The sequence below is a fragment of the Pelmatolapia mariae genome, linkage group LG16_19 (genome assembly GCF_036321145.2).
Source record: "Pelmatolapia mariae isolate MD_Pm_ZW linkage group LG16_19, Pm_UMD_F_2, whole genome shotgun sequence".
Classification (NCBI taxonomy): Eukaryota; Metazoa; Chordata; class Actinopteri; order Cichliformes; family Cichlidae; genus Pelmatolapia; species Pelmatolapia mariae.
In genome coordinates this window covers 55,377,014-55,394,041 of record NC_086241.1, presented here as the reverse complement: position 1 = coordinate 55,394,041, position 17,028 = coordinate 55,377,014, and the positions used below count along the sequence as shown (strand labels likewise).

The 17,028-nt window shown below is 41.1% G+C and overlaps 1 protein-coding gene across 1 annotated transcript in view; it reads right to left on the bottom strand.

Moving 5' to 3' along the window:
* Positions 1-1,876: 1,876 nt before the first annotated feature.
* Positions 1,877-17,028, bottom strand: part of dph6 (diphthamine biosynthesis 6) — a 56,915-nt gene continuing 41,763 nt past the window's right edge. Inside the window, exons 13-15 of the mRNA XM_063499885.1 lie at positions 12,112-12,360; positions 7,166-7,553; positions 1,877-3,366 (exon numbers count right to left, since the gene is read on the bottom strand). Coding sequence (XP_063355955.1) covers positions 3,248-3,366; positions 7,166-7,553; positions 12,112-12,360 — 756 coding nt within the window. The 3' untranslated portion in view covers positions 1,877-3,247. The remainder of the gene's footprint in view (positions 3,367-7,165; positions 7,554-12,111; positions 12,361-17,028) is intronic.

Genomic DNA, 17,028 nt, shown 5'->3' with positions numbered 1-17,028 from the left:
CAAGGGAACAGGCCTTGCCTAGCCATGAAACTGCTTGTCAGTTAATTGTCCAATTATTTCTGAGCCACTAAAATCAATTTCTTAAATTCCTAAATAGTTAATATAATCTTTGCAAACAAACAAATCTTGAATTAAAGCTGGAATCCTGTGCTTCAGTGACATATTCTTCAATTTAAAATCCACTGTGGTGGTATACAACTATGAAAACAGTGTCTCAAACAAATTATGGATCTAACATTCATCTTCAGTCTTCTAGTATTTTGTTTATCTAATAAAGAACTGATAAATATGACATATTTAAGACACGAATGAATATAATCAACAGGTATAGCCTTACTGACAGGCGTAACTAGATTGTTATTAACTGCATCCTGTTCAGGGGTTCTAGTGTTACAGCTTTGGTATGTTGTTTGATATTTTCAGGCTGGCTCATTATTACAATGACCAAAGTGAACCAGTTGTAAGTGCATTACTTTCACAAGTGCTTTTTCTGCTATTGTATATTGAAATAACTGTCGACTGGGCATGAGCGTAAATAAATTTCTGCAGAAACTGGTGCACAAACAAAGAAAATATAGGAAAATGTTCAACATTAACAAACTGACCTTTTTTCATAACATACAGTTAAATACTTTTTAAATAACATACAAATCCTTCATTGATTTCAGTCAATGAAAACACAAAAGTATGGAAAGAGCGATACTAAATTCTGTACTGTTTAGACATTTCAGTACCTTCATATGATGTGAATTTGAGGGGAAAGAAAGAAATATTTCAGTGACCTTGCAAATAAGATGTAAATGTAAACAAATTCTGTCTGTATTCCTGCTTGGATAAATTTACACATGATTTCACTGAGGATATGATAGGAAACGAGTGGAACTGGTTGCTCTTACTCGTTTAAATTGCAGTTTATACGCTGACCACATGAGGGCAGCAAACACCACTTAATAACAAGTCTCAGCTTCCCAGTTCAGCAGCATGAGGAAAGTTTCATGAAGTCAGAGCTGTGACCATAAAGACATCCTTTCACAATGCGTCAGGGGACGAAAACAATGCATTACGAAAGGAAAAGGATTCAAACATGAAAACAAACAAAACCACAGTCACTGAGGCAAGCAGACCACAATACGAGGAGGAGGCGTCTCATGCAGAGAGGCCGCTCCCGAGCTGGGCTCTGTAGCCCACTGCTATGGGGAAAGAGAGTCAAACACATCAGCGGGGTTTGCCTAGAGGAAGAAACACACAGTTAAAGTCCATGTGCAAGGCCACAATGACAAGGGCCCGAGGCTGGTACACTGCGCACAAAGGACAATATTAGCCACAACAGCCAGTTTGTTTGTAGAGTGGTTGCAGGTCAGCTTGGTAGAAAATGTACATTTGACAAAACACTCTTGAAAAATAAATGTCACCCTGTCTGTATTCATTTTGTGAGGCACCACAGTGGTAAGGACACAAAGAAGTGCGTCTGCCATAGGCCATCGCATTGGCTTGTGATGATATACTAGCGGCTTCGTCTGTGTCTCTGTGAGAACATTCCCACTGAAAGACAAAATGTAATGCTTGGCGCGTGATTGACAAGTTGTAGCCATGCAAAGAATTTCAGTGGCTCTGCTCCTCTGTATTTACTGAGAAGCTGACTCTTGAATTTTAACAGTTTGTTTCATGGGAATTCCTTGTACTGTTGCTGTTTCACAATCAAAAAGAGGATTCAAAGCACAATAAAATTACATTTCTCAATATCCTTTGTAAAGCAATAAACAGAAAACTGCTGAGCATGCAAGTTTGTTTAACACAGATTTGGTAGCATGTTGCTTGGAATTCACATATTTAAAAAAAAAGGAAAATGACATAGGAAAGACTTCTTTGGCTCTGTTTTATTCAGATTTTTATATTTAAAGATTTATGGACAACATTAAAATACAGCCAAAAATTTGTGGATGACATTTACAGCTATTTACTTGACTCACAAAAATCAGCGTACAAAAAAACAACATTGATACACATTTGACAGGTAAAAAAATTCCCTGACGTTGGGCCCTTTAAAAACCAAGCAGGTGAAAGTTAAACACGCTCTGTATTTATGGGGGATTGGCTCGCTCGCTCTCATGAATAATTGCTTGTTTGTGTTTTTTCAACCTTCAATAAAATTCTTCAGGCTCTATTGGCCACCTCTGTTGTTCAATTTTTGATAACAACAATCAAAACAGCGCCGTGGTGGGTTGGGTGAAGATCGATAAGCCCACTCAAATCCACCGCCATCACATGTGCGATGAAGAGAATAGCTGGAGTGAAGATGTATTCCAACTCAAATTATCAATACAGTTCATGATCTTTGAGAAAAGAAAAGCTCCAGGAGCAATGGTTAATAGTGTTATTTTCTTTGCGCATTGTCACACTGTGTCCACTGACAACCCCCTGCACCCCAAACACACACACTTTTACGTTCACAGGACACACACATGCCCTGCAGCTGTGTGTGGTAGCGTCTTTCTCCTATTAACCAGGCAGCCTTAGAATCAATAGAAAACATAAAGAGGCCTAATCTTTTCAGGTGCTTGGTGCTGATTGCCTATTACACAATAATAACACACCTTGAATCTCACAGAGCATGAGAGACAGAGAAAAACTCTCACCTCATTCTAATGCACTTAAAACAGCCACAAGCCAGTCGCACAGTAAATCTATAGGTTTGCAGTGGAGCAGATGGTTTCAGCTGTGGCCTTTATGAGGGGTGTTAGCTAGCGTGCTTAAAGAAATTCTACCAGAAGCAATGACATATCAGAGGATACAGTTTATCGCTACATGGAATGAGACGCTACCAGTGTCTCCTTTTGCAAACTCCACTCTCTTGTTGTTTGGCACGCAGCTTTAGGTTGTGGAAGTTCTATAAGCTTTGTCTCAGAGGTAGAATAACAGCTGTTGCAGTCTATGTCTCCAGTGGAGGACAAAGGGGATTACTGGCCTTCATTCTGGGGTCTGAAGTGGACTAAACACATCCTCAAAACCACACACTGTTAAAACCACTTGCAGGCGCATACGGCTTTGCTTTTCAACAACGAGCTGTAAAACAAAAAAAACAGTCAAACATTAATGAGCAGTTACGCCGTTTTTCTTTTTCCACATTCACTGATGTCCTGTTGTAAGTCATTAGGTGTTAGTCTGTCAGTGTCTTCCTCCAGAAAAGCTCCACTAAATTCCAGAGCTGTGTATGGCTTCAGTCTGGTTGTTGACTCTGGCTGAGATTCTATAAACTGAGCCAGCAGGACAGGTGGATGATCTGGGAGTCAGGCAAGTCCAGGACTGGAACCAGTGCTATGGATGGACTGGACTCTGCTACTGAGCTTCTTAAAGTTTCCTCAAGTCCTGAAAAGTAGATTTGGGGAGGTGGGTAAAAGGGTGAGGACAAGAAAAGCATTAGTTTCATTAGAACTTTCGCAGGAGTTAAACATTATGTTCTCACATAGATGTCCCACTGGGGGTGTCCCAGGACAGAGGCTACATTTACCCTTCGACCAGGGAACATGGCCCATTTACAAATTATTGGCATTCTTAAATACTTGGCAGATTGCAGCTGCCCACCCCCACTTCATTCATCTTCCTGCAGTGCAAACATATGGTCAAGCAAGGACTGATCTCTAGGCTACCCCTCCCAAATTTTGAGACACATATGACCAAACACATACACAGACACATGCGGCCTACAGGGGGCTAAAAGGGTCTCAATTTGCCCTTTTGGACAATTGAGCAGCTTGTTGGGGGTATCTAGTGGACTGCATCCTTTACTCTTGTTGAGTGGGGATATTAGGAAACTGTGTTGGGGCTGTCACTCAGCTTCGCTGGAGCTGAGACATGTTGTTAGAGCATGTGTATGTGTGTGCGCACGTTTGTGTGTGGCTACAGATGAACAGTGGACATGTGAGAATTCTTTGAGTGTCTCAGAGGCTGTTCTTGATGACAGCCTGTCTATGTAGCAGTAGCCAGCTGGGATTTTGGTCCTTCCCTCATCTGCTCTGTGCACTAATTGGTCACAAGTGTTCCTGTCTCATGGTTGACTGTCCTGCCTTATTTCTTCTGATTTAGCAGCACGTCGGATGAGTCTTGGGTGTGGTCACTACAATCCAGCAAGGTCGTAGAATTAAACATCTGGGAAACACGCTGTCGTAAGTGTAGCATCACTGACCTCACTTATGTTACATTAGCAATTATATTTGGCAAAAATAAATTCCTGATGATTTACCTTCAGTCTGAGTGGTCAAAAACAAACTAGTGCTCTTTTGATAACATCTACTAGTACTATATAGTACTCTGTGACATCTGTATGAACTTCTAAAAAGAGAAATCAGGACACAGAGGTTACAAGAGTAGTTCTGCACTATTTAATAATCCCCACTCTCTTTCATTTGAAACACACACAGCATGTCAGACATCCTTACAAAGAGCCCACACACCCTAATTAGCTAATATGCACTACAGCTTAAAATGCCCCCACTGAACATAGGCCTTTTGTGGGGGGGCATTAAAAGCCTAAATATGTGTTATCAGAGCATGTGGCACACCCTGGAAAGCGGGATCCTCTAGAGATGGCAAGCTGACAACTGAACGAGCTATGGCGATCACAGACAGGGGATGGTTTTATTAAGAGAAGAAACATACCCTTCATCACACCTTGTGCGCTAAGCCTGTTTTATGTCAGGATGTTTTAATCTTTGTACCAATGGATAGGAAATAATTGTGCTCTCTCTTTGAGAGTCACTTTCAGTGTCTGTGTGCACAGACATGCATGAATGGGAGGCAGGAGGGGGGTGAAGGTGACATGAATGACCATGCAATTTTTGTGGGGATTTTTTCCTTTGGTCTTTTTAGATAAAAAGTGAGCAAGGAGAGAGTGCCTCTTTCCTCCTGTCCCTATAAATGCTTCTGTAAAATTCACACAAAGTCCAATGAGTACTTCCCATCATATACCCAATCCCCTTCCCCTGGTCTCTTAGCCCCCCGCCCCCCTTTTTGGGGCTACATGGGGAGCCTCATTGTGAGGCTCAGTGGACAGAAGCTGTAAGATTCAAAAAGCCATCAAATTAGCATAAGATGAGACTAAACCATCTACCCAAGAGGACCAGTCATTATTCTGCTTCACGGCAAACACACAGGGAGCTGAAAAGGCTGTTTTCAAAACCAAAACATTACTAATGCCCACAACACCCTTTTATGCTAAACATTAACAGCCATTTTGTTTGAAGCGATTAATACATAAATATTGTAAGCCTAAGTGAATAGAAGGAGGGGTGTCAGTGAAGGCTGTGGTGGGGAGGAAAGAAAAGGGGTCTTCCTGTGTGGAATGGATAATGCCTGCTGGGGTTGTGGGGCTTTTAAGCCGTGGCTAAGGCCCAGAGCCAGTGGTTTTTAGTTGTGCTACACTGACTTCCAAACTGGTCAAATTAACCGGTAAACGAGGTGGTAATTAGCAAGTGTTGGCTCATGAAAATTGTTTATTTAGTCCGAAGAGAGTAAAGAGAGAAGCCGAGGAACCGGAGGAGCACAAGGCTTGCACACCTCTCTTTAGCAATCTTTCTATGCTAACGCCAAACCACATGACTTCTTGTAATGTGAAAGTTTTCTTGTAAAAATGAACCCACAGAGAATTACTGCGCCCAGCTGTAGCTCTTGTCAGTTCTGAGGCTTATATTGTTAAATTACCTACATTTTATTTTATTCAATTTCTGTTACTCATTATGCAAAATAATGGATTTCTTTCAATTTATATATTTTTTTCTTTTATTGTAAAATAAGACTATTTAGGTCCATCAAAAAAAAGATTTCTTTTCTTGAGTTGTGAGGTTCTATCTTTGAAGGAACCTTTCTATCGTAAGTAACAAGTTGAGACAAGATGTTTAAAGGTTTCATTCGAACCATATGTCATGTCTATCAACTGTGAATCCTAACGCAACCAAAGAAAGGAGGGGGTGTGCAGTCACATTTTGCTCCAGTGGTGTCTGTCTGCCCGCTGTCAGCGGCAGTTGCAGCACTGTGACTGCTTGCGCCAGAGGTGTTACTTTTCCTCCTTTGACTTTTTGGATTCATCACCCAATGAGCACAGGCTGTGACCCATAAAAAAGCCCATGGGTAAGCTTCGAGGGCTTAGTTGTGCATGTGCTGTACGGGAGCAGATTCCACCTCAATGATGAGTCAGTAAATGGTTTGAGGAAAGCAGTGTGTGCGGTCCATAATCAAAGAAACAAACATGTCAAGGGTAAATATCTAGGTTGAGCTTGCTCCAGTTCACAAATGACCCGGTAACACGGCTAACAGTTTCTATTAAAACAACAAAATCTGGAAAAACAAGCTTTTCCTTTTGTTGTGGATGACACAAGAAACAAATGGAAAGAGTTGTATATCATGAAACAATGTTCAGTAGCAATTATATAATTAGGTAAAAAAAACAAATAGCTCTGTTTGGCTGGCACACATATATCAAGACGTATTCTCAACAGAGCAACCTTTTTCTCATTCATTTCTGGTAACTGTAATTTCACATCCTCAAAGTGATGAGTTATGTCAAGGCTAAAAATGACAGTAAGATGGCTGGTTTGGCACAAACTCAAAAATGTTAATTAACTGCTTCAGAGATGACTTGACAACTGAGCCTATGTGATCGATGTGCTCATCGCCCTTTTTCCCTCCGAGAGAACATCTCTCAGGATAAAACAAATACCGCTCCACGTTTGTCTTGACAAGAACGTAGAATCCTGGGACGACGATATGGCGGCGTATGAAAGTGTAATGATGACAAAAGACTGCCAGCTGCTTGGGTTACTGTACACAGTGCAGACACAACAAATGAGTTATAATAATTAAACACAGGAAGGAGTGGAGATCCTCAGGAGAGACTGTTTCCTTCAATACTTTATGTTGACTTAACCAGTGTCAGCTCAAACTTTCTTTGAAACAAGAGCACAGAGAGAGAGAGAGAGACAGCGAGTCACTTTGTTTTCATTAATACAGTGATGTGCAGCTTAACTCAGAAGAGCAGTATATCTCACACGTGTTCCTTCTAACAAAGCAGCCTATTTAGGATAAATCCTCTTAATGGGCGCAAATATTGGATCACTTTAAATGCACGTATGTGTGTGTGTGTGTAGTGTTACAAGTGAAGCCCGTGACATACCTTTAACAATCTGCTGTGCCAGTGAGTGGCTGCACTTGAAGAACACCCTAGCACACTGTGGCACCAGCTTAGCATCCATCTTCTTTGTGGCTTTCCTGAATGCAGTGCCAACTTCTTCTGTTACATGCTTTACATCAGTGGCCTCCGAGTTATCACCATGGACAGCCAGGGAAAGTGAAAGCGAAGCACTATGGCTGTCAGCAGACAGTAGAGTGTAACACTCTATTGATCCACAGGCTATCTTTGTAGTCATGTGACAGGAAGTCCTTTGGGTGGGATCGTCACGAACTGCAGTTGCATGAAGCTCAACGGCTGCACCCTTGGGCAAGGCAGGTACCACAACGACCAATAACGGCACACGTCTGATCGCAGAGTCCCACAACAAGTCCTGCAATGTAGACAGATGGTACTGAAATGAATTGGGTGGCAAATTATATACTATGTTGTGTTACGCACTACAATCAAATGTATGGCCCTCCTGCTGAGTTTCATGCTGTGTCTTCGGAACAAAAACACTACTCCATCAGCATTATCCCACATGCTACCACACGGCACTAGGACAGGCTTTTTACTTGAAAGACTGACAGACTATCAATTAATGTGAGACTGGGAGGTGACCCTTGGTAATGATAGTGTACAAACAATTCAGAAAGAATCCATCGTGCTTGCAGCCACCATTAATAAAACACATAAATGCATTCATTTGAGCTTCATGCACTGACATGGCAGGTCCTATCAAAATGACTTCTCACCTTTCTAAGAAGATCATCCACAACATGTGACGGCAGTTTCACCGCACACATTTAGAGAGAAATGGCCTCGAATTTAACTACAGGGCCAAAATTTCTCCTTTTTTTCTTCTTCTCTGGACTGAGGGCCATTAGCACTAACAAAATGTCTTGGAGCAGTGCTACAATGTGGCCCTCTAATAATACTTGGCTGTGGCTTCATCTGCTAATGGGAGAAAAATGAGTGTTTTATATAACCGTCATTTCAGTCAGAGTCGATAGGGCAAAAACACTTAACCCCCCCTTTCAATTTGCTGGATCAATTTTCATCCACTTACACCCCACTTCGTAAGTGCAGAATAATAACAGGTTACTTACATTTTATTTTGATATTCACTCACAAAAAGAAGAAATCATTGACAAGCCACATGGCGGCCTCTTTGTCCCTTCAGCAGACAAACCTGTCATGACCCAAACCGCCAGCTTCACTGAAGCAGCACTTACCTTCAGATTAAACTTCAGCAAATGCTTAATTGTGTATCAACAGCTAACCTCTTGACTTGGAGAGTTAGAAAAAGAAAAAAAAAAAACATGAAAAATGCAGGTGTCCACAATGAGTGTGTGTAAAGAGGTTAGGTTAAGATTTCGTTACTCTTTACCGATTTTGAAGAGCGCTAGCTTGCAGCGATCAACAATAACAATCTCAGAAGGAGAAGCAGAACAATTCCCATGTGATCTCAAGCCTCTTAGCATGTCAGACAAAGTGACAGCACACATACGTGTCCTATGCTTTGATAAATGTTATATTAGCACTTCTGGCTCAGGCTAGGTATTCTCCTAGAGGGAACTGGTTCTCCACTTGTCAATAGTGATTGAACATAGGACTGAGAGCTGAAACTGAAGAGAAGAATGACAGGACAGAGGGGTCTTGCTCAGCCAGGCTTAAAGGCCACCCTGCGGGGCCTTGAATGCTAAGATGCTATACCCCACCGACTGTCTACAAGGAGATCGGAGGGACTTCAGCGCAGTGCTCTAGCCTCTGGCAGGACATTATTGTCGCAGCAGAGTTGCTGACTTTTTGTTAGAGCTGTCTGTTAATGTTACATCTACTTCATTTTGCCTTTTTGTAATCGATGTACCACAATTCATGTTATAATACATGCATACATGTTATAATTCATGGGATGTTTATTCAGCGGTTGTTTAAATTAGAAACAAAATTGTGTATGTTTCTGCATTTGTGTGTATGATCTGTGGATGCAGAGTATGCTTCTCTTGCAGTGGACTGAGAGGGGAAGAACTCACGTCTACCTGGGAAGAGGTTATTAATTACATTAAACTAATAAAAAAATCTAATTTGATATATGGTGGAGCTGAGTGCTGGAGAGGCAAGTGGGGCAGGCTGACAGGTGGCTGTGTGTGTGTAGATGGTTCAATTCTGCTATACGCCAGCCACTTAGCACGCTCATTACTTCATGCCAATTCATTTGCAGGGCAGGCAAACACTCCCCCTGTGCTCGCTCTGTAGGCAGCAGGTAAAAGCATATAGTCTGAATCTGCTGCGCTCAGCTCTCCACGCTGATGGGGTGTGACCTGCTTCTGCTTATGTTTGTTTTCTTTCTCCCCACTTTCTTCCCTCTAACTCATGTCCATGTGCCTGGAGCGTGCGCAGGGTTGGAGGGCCAAGAGGCGTGAAAGCCGAACGGTAAACACGGTAATAAGGAAGTGGTGTAAAGGCGGGGAACAGCAGGGAGCTGATGGGACTTGCTCTGCTTAGCCAGTTCCCCTACATTTCCTGCCCAGCAGGATGCCTTCAGCATGTGGTTCTATGCCTCAGCACTTACTGTAGTGCTGTCAGTCTGCTATAATATCCCTTCCCATTCACTCCCTCATTCACTCTTCTTTTCTCAAGATTCCACTCTGAAGCTCATCAGACTGTTTTGGTAAATGAAACACACAGGGCCATGTCAGTGAGGTGAAAAGTGGAAGAATATGAGGGTATTTCAAAATCACAGCAGAGGCCACAGTTCCTTAAATCTCCCGTAGTAAGCATGTTTACTGTGGTGTACAAAAAAGAAACTTTGTACACTGCAAATTCAGTGTTTTATTTCCAAATTTCAAAACCAAACATTTCTTTAAGAACGTTTCGTCTTTTGCAAAATAACTCGAAGTTTGTGCATGTGCAAATAAAGTTCCATTTAAACCTTAATAGACAAAAAAAGAGAAAAAAACAACAACTGAAAGCTGCCATGCTTTTAGAAGCTATTGCTGCTAAACAAAGGGATGTCTGTTTAACATTTATTGACTTATCACATCAACATCTCCCTGTTCATCAACCCTTGTGCACACACATGCACACAGACAAACAGGCTCTTTGTGGTTTAATGCACCGTAAATACAATTTCACACTTGTAGCGACTCCAGTATGCTCCCAATTAACCCTGCAAGCTTCTTCATCCACCTGATTAGAGAAATTATCAACGCACAACAACAACATGGCCCTTTAGCTTCACAAACACACTAGGCACTGGTGTTTCTTATTATTATAAAAATGCACTTCACAGGTCTGTTGGGCCTTTATATCTTTGCATATAAAAGAATAAGACCACATAATCCAACACGTTTTTCTAACTATTTTTTAAGTGTAATATTTTAACATTCGGTATACAGTTTTTAACCTCACACAGCATGTTGTTATTATTTTTTTGCTAATGAGATGCATATATTTACATATCAACTGTATCTTTTTCCCCCAAAACTATTTTGAGCTTTGTTTTGAAAAGGCTTTATAAATTCGGTTTAATAAGTCACTAACTTATCGCTAATTTATAGCTACTCATAAGTGAAGCACTTGTCTTTGTTCTTTCATGTGTGTTTCCTGTATTTCTTCTGCTGTGTGTTACAAATCTACAGCACAGAGAGCAAAGTGTGAGGGTCAAGGTAAGATGACATGTCAAAAGCTAGACCAAAGACAAAAAGTGATAGAGCACAGAGTTAGGCTAGTAACCCAACACCCTGCTTATAGGTGAGGCACCCTGATCTGTTAAGTACTGTTGTTTAATTTGGAGTCAGTTGAAATTAAAATGTGGTCTCCTGGTAGCAATCCCAGGTCAGTTGAATGAATATTTTCATTGTTCTGACACATTGCTTGGAAGGAGACCAGATGGATGGAGTTGTACATCTTCAGTAACCTCTGACATGAACCTAGTCCGGTTGCCCCCCAAAGCTTTGTCCTCAGTTAGCCCTGTTATCTGAATGACTCACTCAGTATGTCAAATTTCCACTACACTGTCAATGCTTTTAAAATTTCTATTCCAATGTGAGTTACAAGGACAAGCAGAACAACACTAACCTAATAACTATACTAGACTTATCTATATGACATGTTTATATTTTAGAATTCAGAAATTTCTAGTTTTATATATACAACTGCAGGATTTAAATAATATTTGGAATTTTATATTTTGGTATACTATTAAATACTGTTAACTGACATGATGTTGAAATTCTCTATCCACTCTTTAACACTGTTCGCCACTCCACCAAGCCACATGTTGGAGGTGGGCTCCTGCATTTCTCCCTAAGGCCCTATTCCCATGGCTAGAGAGATTACTGTGGGAGGAGAAGGGCTGCCAAGGGAGACTGGAGCCCCTATTAGATGTATGGAGCGGGGTTGTAAGCCTTGGCGGTAGAATGAAGGGAAGGATGGAGGGAGGTGGCAGGAAAGAGGGGTAGGGAGGGAGATAAGCTGCTCTGAGAGTTGAACGGAGCTCCAAAATGGTGTGTGGGGGCAAAGGATTAGGGAGGCTCTGAGGAAGACATCTGCTTCTGTGCCAAGCTCCACATTATCAAAGACACCAGCGTTTCCCACATCATCAACTTTTCATGAGTGCACTCACTGGTAAATATCAGTAGCAGCGGCTTGGGTCTCAAGGGGGCAAAGAGGGGCGAGAAATCTTGCCTTATTTCACAACTATAAACCACAATTCTGAAAGGCCTCTCTGAAAAACTTGGATACCAAATCAAGTTTCTCTTCTTTTACTTATTCATTGATGCATGGATCCCACTGTCTTGTAATCCATTAAACATGTGTTCATCTTATGTGGGTGTAACATTTTATAAGTATGATCAATATTTCCTCTGCAACCATGATAAAACTGTCAGACATTGCTCTGGCATAAATTTTACAAATAAAAATCTCACTCCAGAGTGACTGACCTTCTCTTCTTCTGTGGCTCTCAGCATGCTCTCCCAGACGGCACGGATGATCTGGATGTCTTGGTGCCTTGTAGTGTAGCAATGGGCCTGGACAACATGAGCCAGAGTCAAGCTGCCAATCACAGCTTCCAGAACCTTCTTCATATGGCTGAAGGACAAGTGAGCCTGGGTGTAGGTGGCAGCTTTTACCAACTCCATTTTACAGGGTACCAAAGCAATTTGGCCAGAACAGAACACCACGTCATTGATCTGGAGAAGAAATATAAGGAAAAATGTTACAATGGTATGGTAAAAACCCAGACTAAGCATTAACAACCCACTATGTTAGCTGGGCATATTGAAGGATGTGTGGACAGATATTATCTATAGGTGGATTGATGCAGATAAATTTAAGCATACTGAGAAATCAGCAGGGTGCATGCTAGAATCTGATGGAACATTAGCCACAAAATGTGATATCCATGGATTAAAAAGAAAAAAAATCTTAGTTTTCATTATGTTTCACATAAGGGATTGGTTCAATAGATACAGTTGCATTTTTAGATGTTTTAATAATTGTAGCATATTATCTTTCGGTGGGTTTAGTATCTTGATCTCACATATAAAAACTAAGAAGGAGCAGAGCATTTCTAGCACCAGCCACCTGACAGGAGTCACTGCTGAGCACCAGAAACAGTGGGGATATATGGTGTTAGAGTTTGCTTCAAATTAACTGATAACAATATCTATTTTATTAGCAAAATTGTAATAAAAGACAAAATTTTTAAAAAAATTTCTCCTGCTGCTTGGTAGGAGGAGCTAAAACTGCTCTTTTGAAGCTGAAGGTTGCCGATGCCTGCCATAGTCTAACCTAGCAATCCACTGGATCCATCTATCTTGTACAGTTAATCTGGGTCCAGGTAATGGAGGAGCAGACCAAGCAGAAATGCACTTTTCTCTGGTCCCTGCCTCCAGCTCCTCTGCTGAGATAATGTGGTGTTCTTAAGTCAGCCAAGAAACATAATCTCAGAATATCCAGCGTGTCCTTGATCCATCGTCTGAGTCTCCTCTTGGTTGAACATGCCCAAAGCACCTCACCTAAATGCTGTCCAGGTAGCATCCTAGATGCCAGAACCCCCTTCATATGGAAGAACAGTGATAGACACCCTTTTAAGGAAGCCTTTTTTTACTATTAGCAGAGAGAATGAATGTAAAGTGACCAGTAAATTCCCTGGCTTAACATTCAGACTCACTTCTCTTTTTCCAGAATGGTACAGCAATTGCAGAAATTGAGCCAATTCATCCATCTCCCCATCCACTTTGTGTCCAAGACAATTGAACTCCACAACTTGAGGTTCATCCCAAAACTCAACAAGGCACTTTACCCTTTTCAGATGAGAACCATGTCCCTATTAGTTCTCATTCCAACCACTTGGCAAACCCAGAGGTCATTGCTTGATGAAACCTAAGGCAGTTAATGGGGTTAACTACATGCCCATAGGTGTGAATGAGAGTGTAAATGGTTGTCTGTCTCTCTGTATTAGCCCTGTGAGAGACTGGTAATCTGCCCATGGTGTACCCTGCATGTATGGATGGATGGATGAAATCATCATCAACATGTATGGAGGAGGTCAGTAAAGAGGTACATCTGGAAAGCATCTAATTGGCAACAGCATTTGTTTTTCTATCCACACAATGAACGTGGATAGAAAAACACAGAATGGAACAACATCAGTCATGGACTGGCCTCCCCAGAGCCCGAATCTCAACATTATTGAAGCAGTATGGGTTCATCCTAACAAGAATTCATGACTAGGGGAGCTCAGGCTATCTTGTAGAATAAAGACGGTCACACTAAATATGCTTCATGATCCATCCATTCACTTTAACCCTAACCCTATGTGTGTCACCGAACCATGGGATGAACCTGAAGTACTTGGAGAGAACCCATGGGGGGAACATACAAATTCCACATTGAAAGACTATAGAGGCCCCTGGGATGGATTTGAACCCACGATTGCTGTGAGATGCTAGTGCTACCCACAACACAACTATGATTCATGATCTCAAAATCAAAATCCCAGCAGAGACAATGGAAACATAAAAATAAGAACTGTTTAAGACGTGCAATCAGTCCAATTAAAAAAGTTGTTTTATTTCTCTAAAAAAGTACAATACTAAAAGAGGTGCTATAATCAGATTAACATTAATTATAAACATGTTTGATTAACAGTGAATTAATTAACAAGTTATGCCCCCCCCATTTTCAGCATCTTATCACCAACCATTCTCATTTCACAGTTCTTAAACAAGCTGTTTTTTAGTGAGAGGTCTGCCAATATATCTCAGTGGCACCAGTGTTATTTATAAGCATAATTAACGTAATAAGCTCAATTTTCTTTTAATACCTCTGTTAGAAATAAGCTCCTTGCATAATGAAACCTGAAAAAAATCTATCTGTTTAATGCAGAGAGACGAATAGGGCTGAGGAGCGGCATTAAGGAGGTCAGGTCTTTAGAGACCTTGTAGCTCACCAGTGCTCGAGACTGGATGGCATTAGTGCTGGACACTGGCTGATGGTCAATGCAAATAAATGCCGATGATAAGATGAAAATAGCATTACTCTGAAGGATCCGGATCTCCAGGGAGTAGCAGCCCAAGACAAGGTATTCTACTAATTTGCAAAGACCTAGTTGGGGGTCATGTATTTAACTGCAAGATTACCAGGGTAAGCATGAACTAAAAGTCATATTTAAAGGCCTTCATTCACGCTTTCGGTGGCTGCTTTAGTGTGTTACGTTACTATCTTCCAAATGAAAACACTGCTGTTGAACTGCTGGATTGGTGGCCGAGGCTTTTCCTCTGTTAGTTATCTACATCACATGTACAGACGGTTGCCAGCTCACATGCTTTTGGGTAGCGAGACATGTTTTTACCGTTGGTCTCATGCTCTCACACCGCCCAAACACATCTCAAATGAAGTCTCACAGGTCAATTTGATCAAACTCACAGACAAAGAAGCTTTTAGTTTGGGGTTTTAAAGAATAATCTGTGTTACTATTATGTTGAGGAATTGTTGAAGAACGAGTAGTTGCATTGCAGCCATCCGCAGCATAGGAGAGAGGTTTTTTTTTTACGATGAAGCATGTAAATCAGCTATAGTGTAGTACAGTAGACATCCCTAATGAAAAACGAACCTGTAATTTGTCTACTAAGGGCTCTTTGAGACTGGACAACCCCTAAAGTTCTTCTCCTCCACACTCACTGCAATTCAAACTAAACTTTTTCTTGTAGGATTCAATTCTAATTGGTCCGCACAGATGGCACTTTATTTAATCTTGAAAACCTGAATGCAGGCCGTGTACCATTTAGAAATTCCATTTAAAACACTAACAGGACAACATGCTACATAGCCATTTAGAGGTCAGACGCAATCATGGCTATTTCCATAATCAAATGTGCCTTCCATGAATCACAACTCCTGGCCTCACTTTTCAGCTCTGATGAATCTTTTGCTTCCATCTCTGCTGCTGCAAATTACTGGAACAGTGACAAGAGATGGAGAGAAGACAAATGCAAGCAATGTGAGCGAGTGAGGGGGCAAAGAGAGGGGAGATAAGGCCTCCAGTGCTTTCAAGCATTTGGATCAATCACTGGATCACTTACCTACTACCACGATCTACCCAAGAGCCTGCGTTACTGTGACTGGCTAACATAAAAGCCAGATTCCCACACATCAACAACAAATTGTCATTGGCGTTCCATTTATGAGCCATCAAATGCCATCATATCCACTCCAACAAAGAAGAGCTCCATCAGGTTGGATGGGTGGCCAGAATCTTTTAACAAGCTCATCCCCTATGAAAAGAGCTCACTTCTTTCTAAATTCATAAAGGCCAGCTACAATTTGTCAATTTGAATATCAAAAGGGTCTAGCATGGGGTCCCTTGGCTGTTAAAGGCAGACTCCCATAGCTGCTACCAAGCAGGTGTGTGATGATCAATTATTAAGGATCCCACTCTGGTTACTCTTAGTGGGAGGTGAAACTGGGGATCTGGGGGGGTTTGTGGTGGTGGGGGAACATATTTCTGTGTTGAACCTGGATGGGAGAGAGACAGCAGAGAAGGGAGAGCGAATACTATTAACATAAAATTAACAGTTCAAAAGAATGAGTTCACACACCAATCAAACTTGTTAATTGACTGTCAATGGTGTGTCCCTGAATATACAACACAACTACATTATTCATCTTAGGCCTTGACAGGAAGACAGTCCAATTTGCATGGGTGTTCTAAACGTGATCAACAACCACAATGCCACATGCATTTTTAATCGGCCAGAGATGGGATCCTTTAATATTCATAAGGGTCAAACAATTGCATATGACATTAAACTTTCTATAACAAGGTAAGTATTTTTCAAATGCTAGCCTTAGTGATCTAAATGGCCCGCAGAGAAAAGGGAGAAAGTGCTATCTTCCAGTCTTCACAGTGAATCAATGCTATATGTCCATGTTGGTTCATTTTATTTAAATATCAAATAATATTAGCTATGTATTGCCAAAATAAGGTTGACTGAAAGTTGATTTAATATTAGTCAGTTGGTTCCGAGCTGGTTTTATTTATTTCTTCATTTACCAATGTTTGAGAATAACACGCATCATTAGTTTAAACAACCATGTTGAGACGTTTTTCATTATGTAACAATAACTGAGATTTACACAGCTATAATAACAAAACATCAAACTTAAAAAAAAAAACCCTTCTTGAACGATCTCTAAGCCGTGCTTCCAATTTACCGAACAACTGAGAAGATAAAACATTTTCCAACTAATTTGTGTTTTTGTGCTGTACTTTATTGACCTTTATTCCATGGTAAAAACAATGTGATTCTTCTAATGAACCCAATGACACATCCAAAGGTCACCAAATTCAAAGA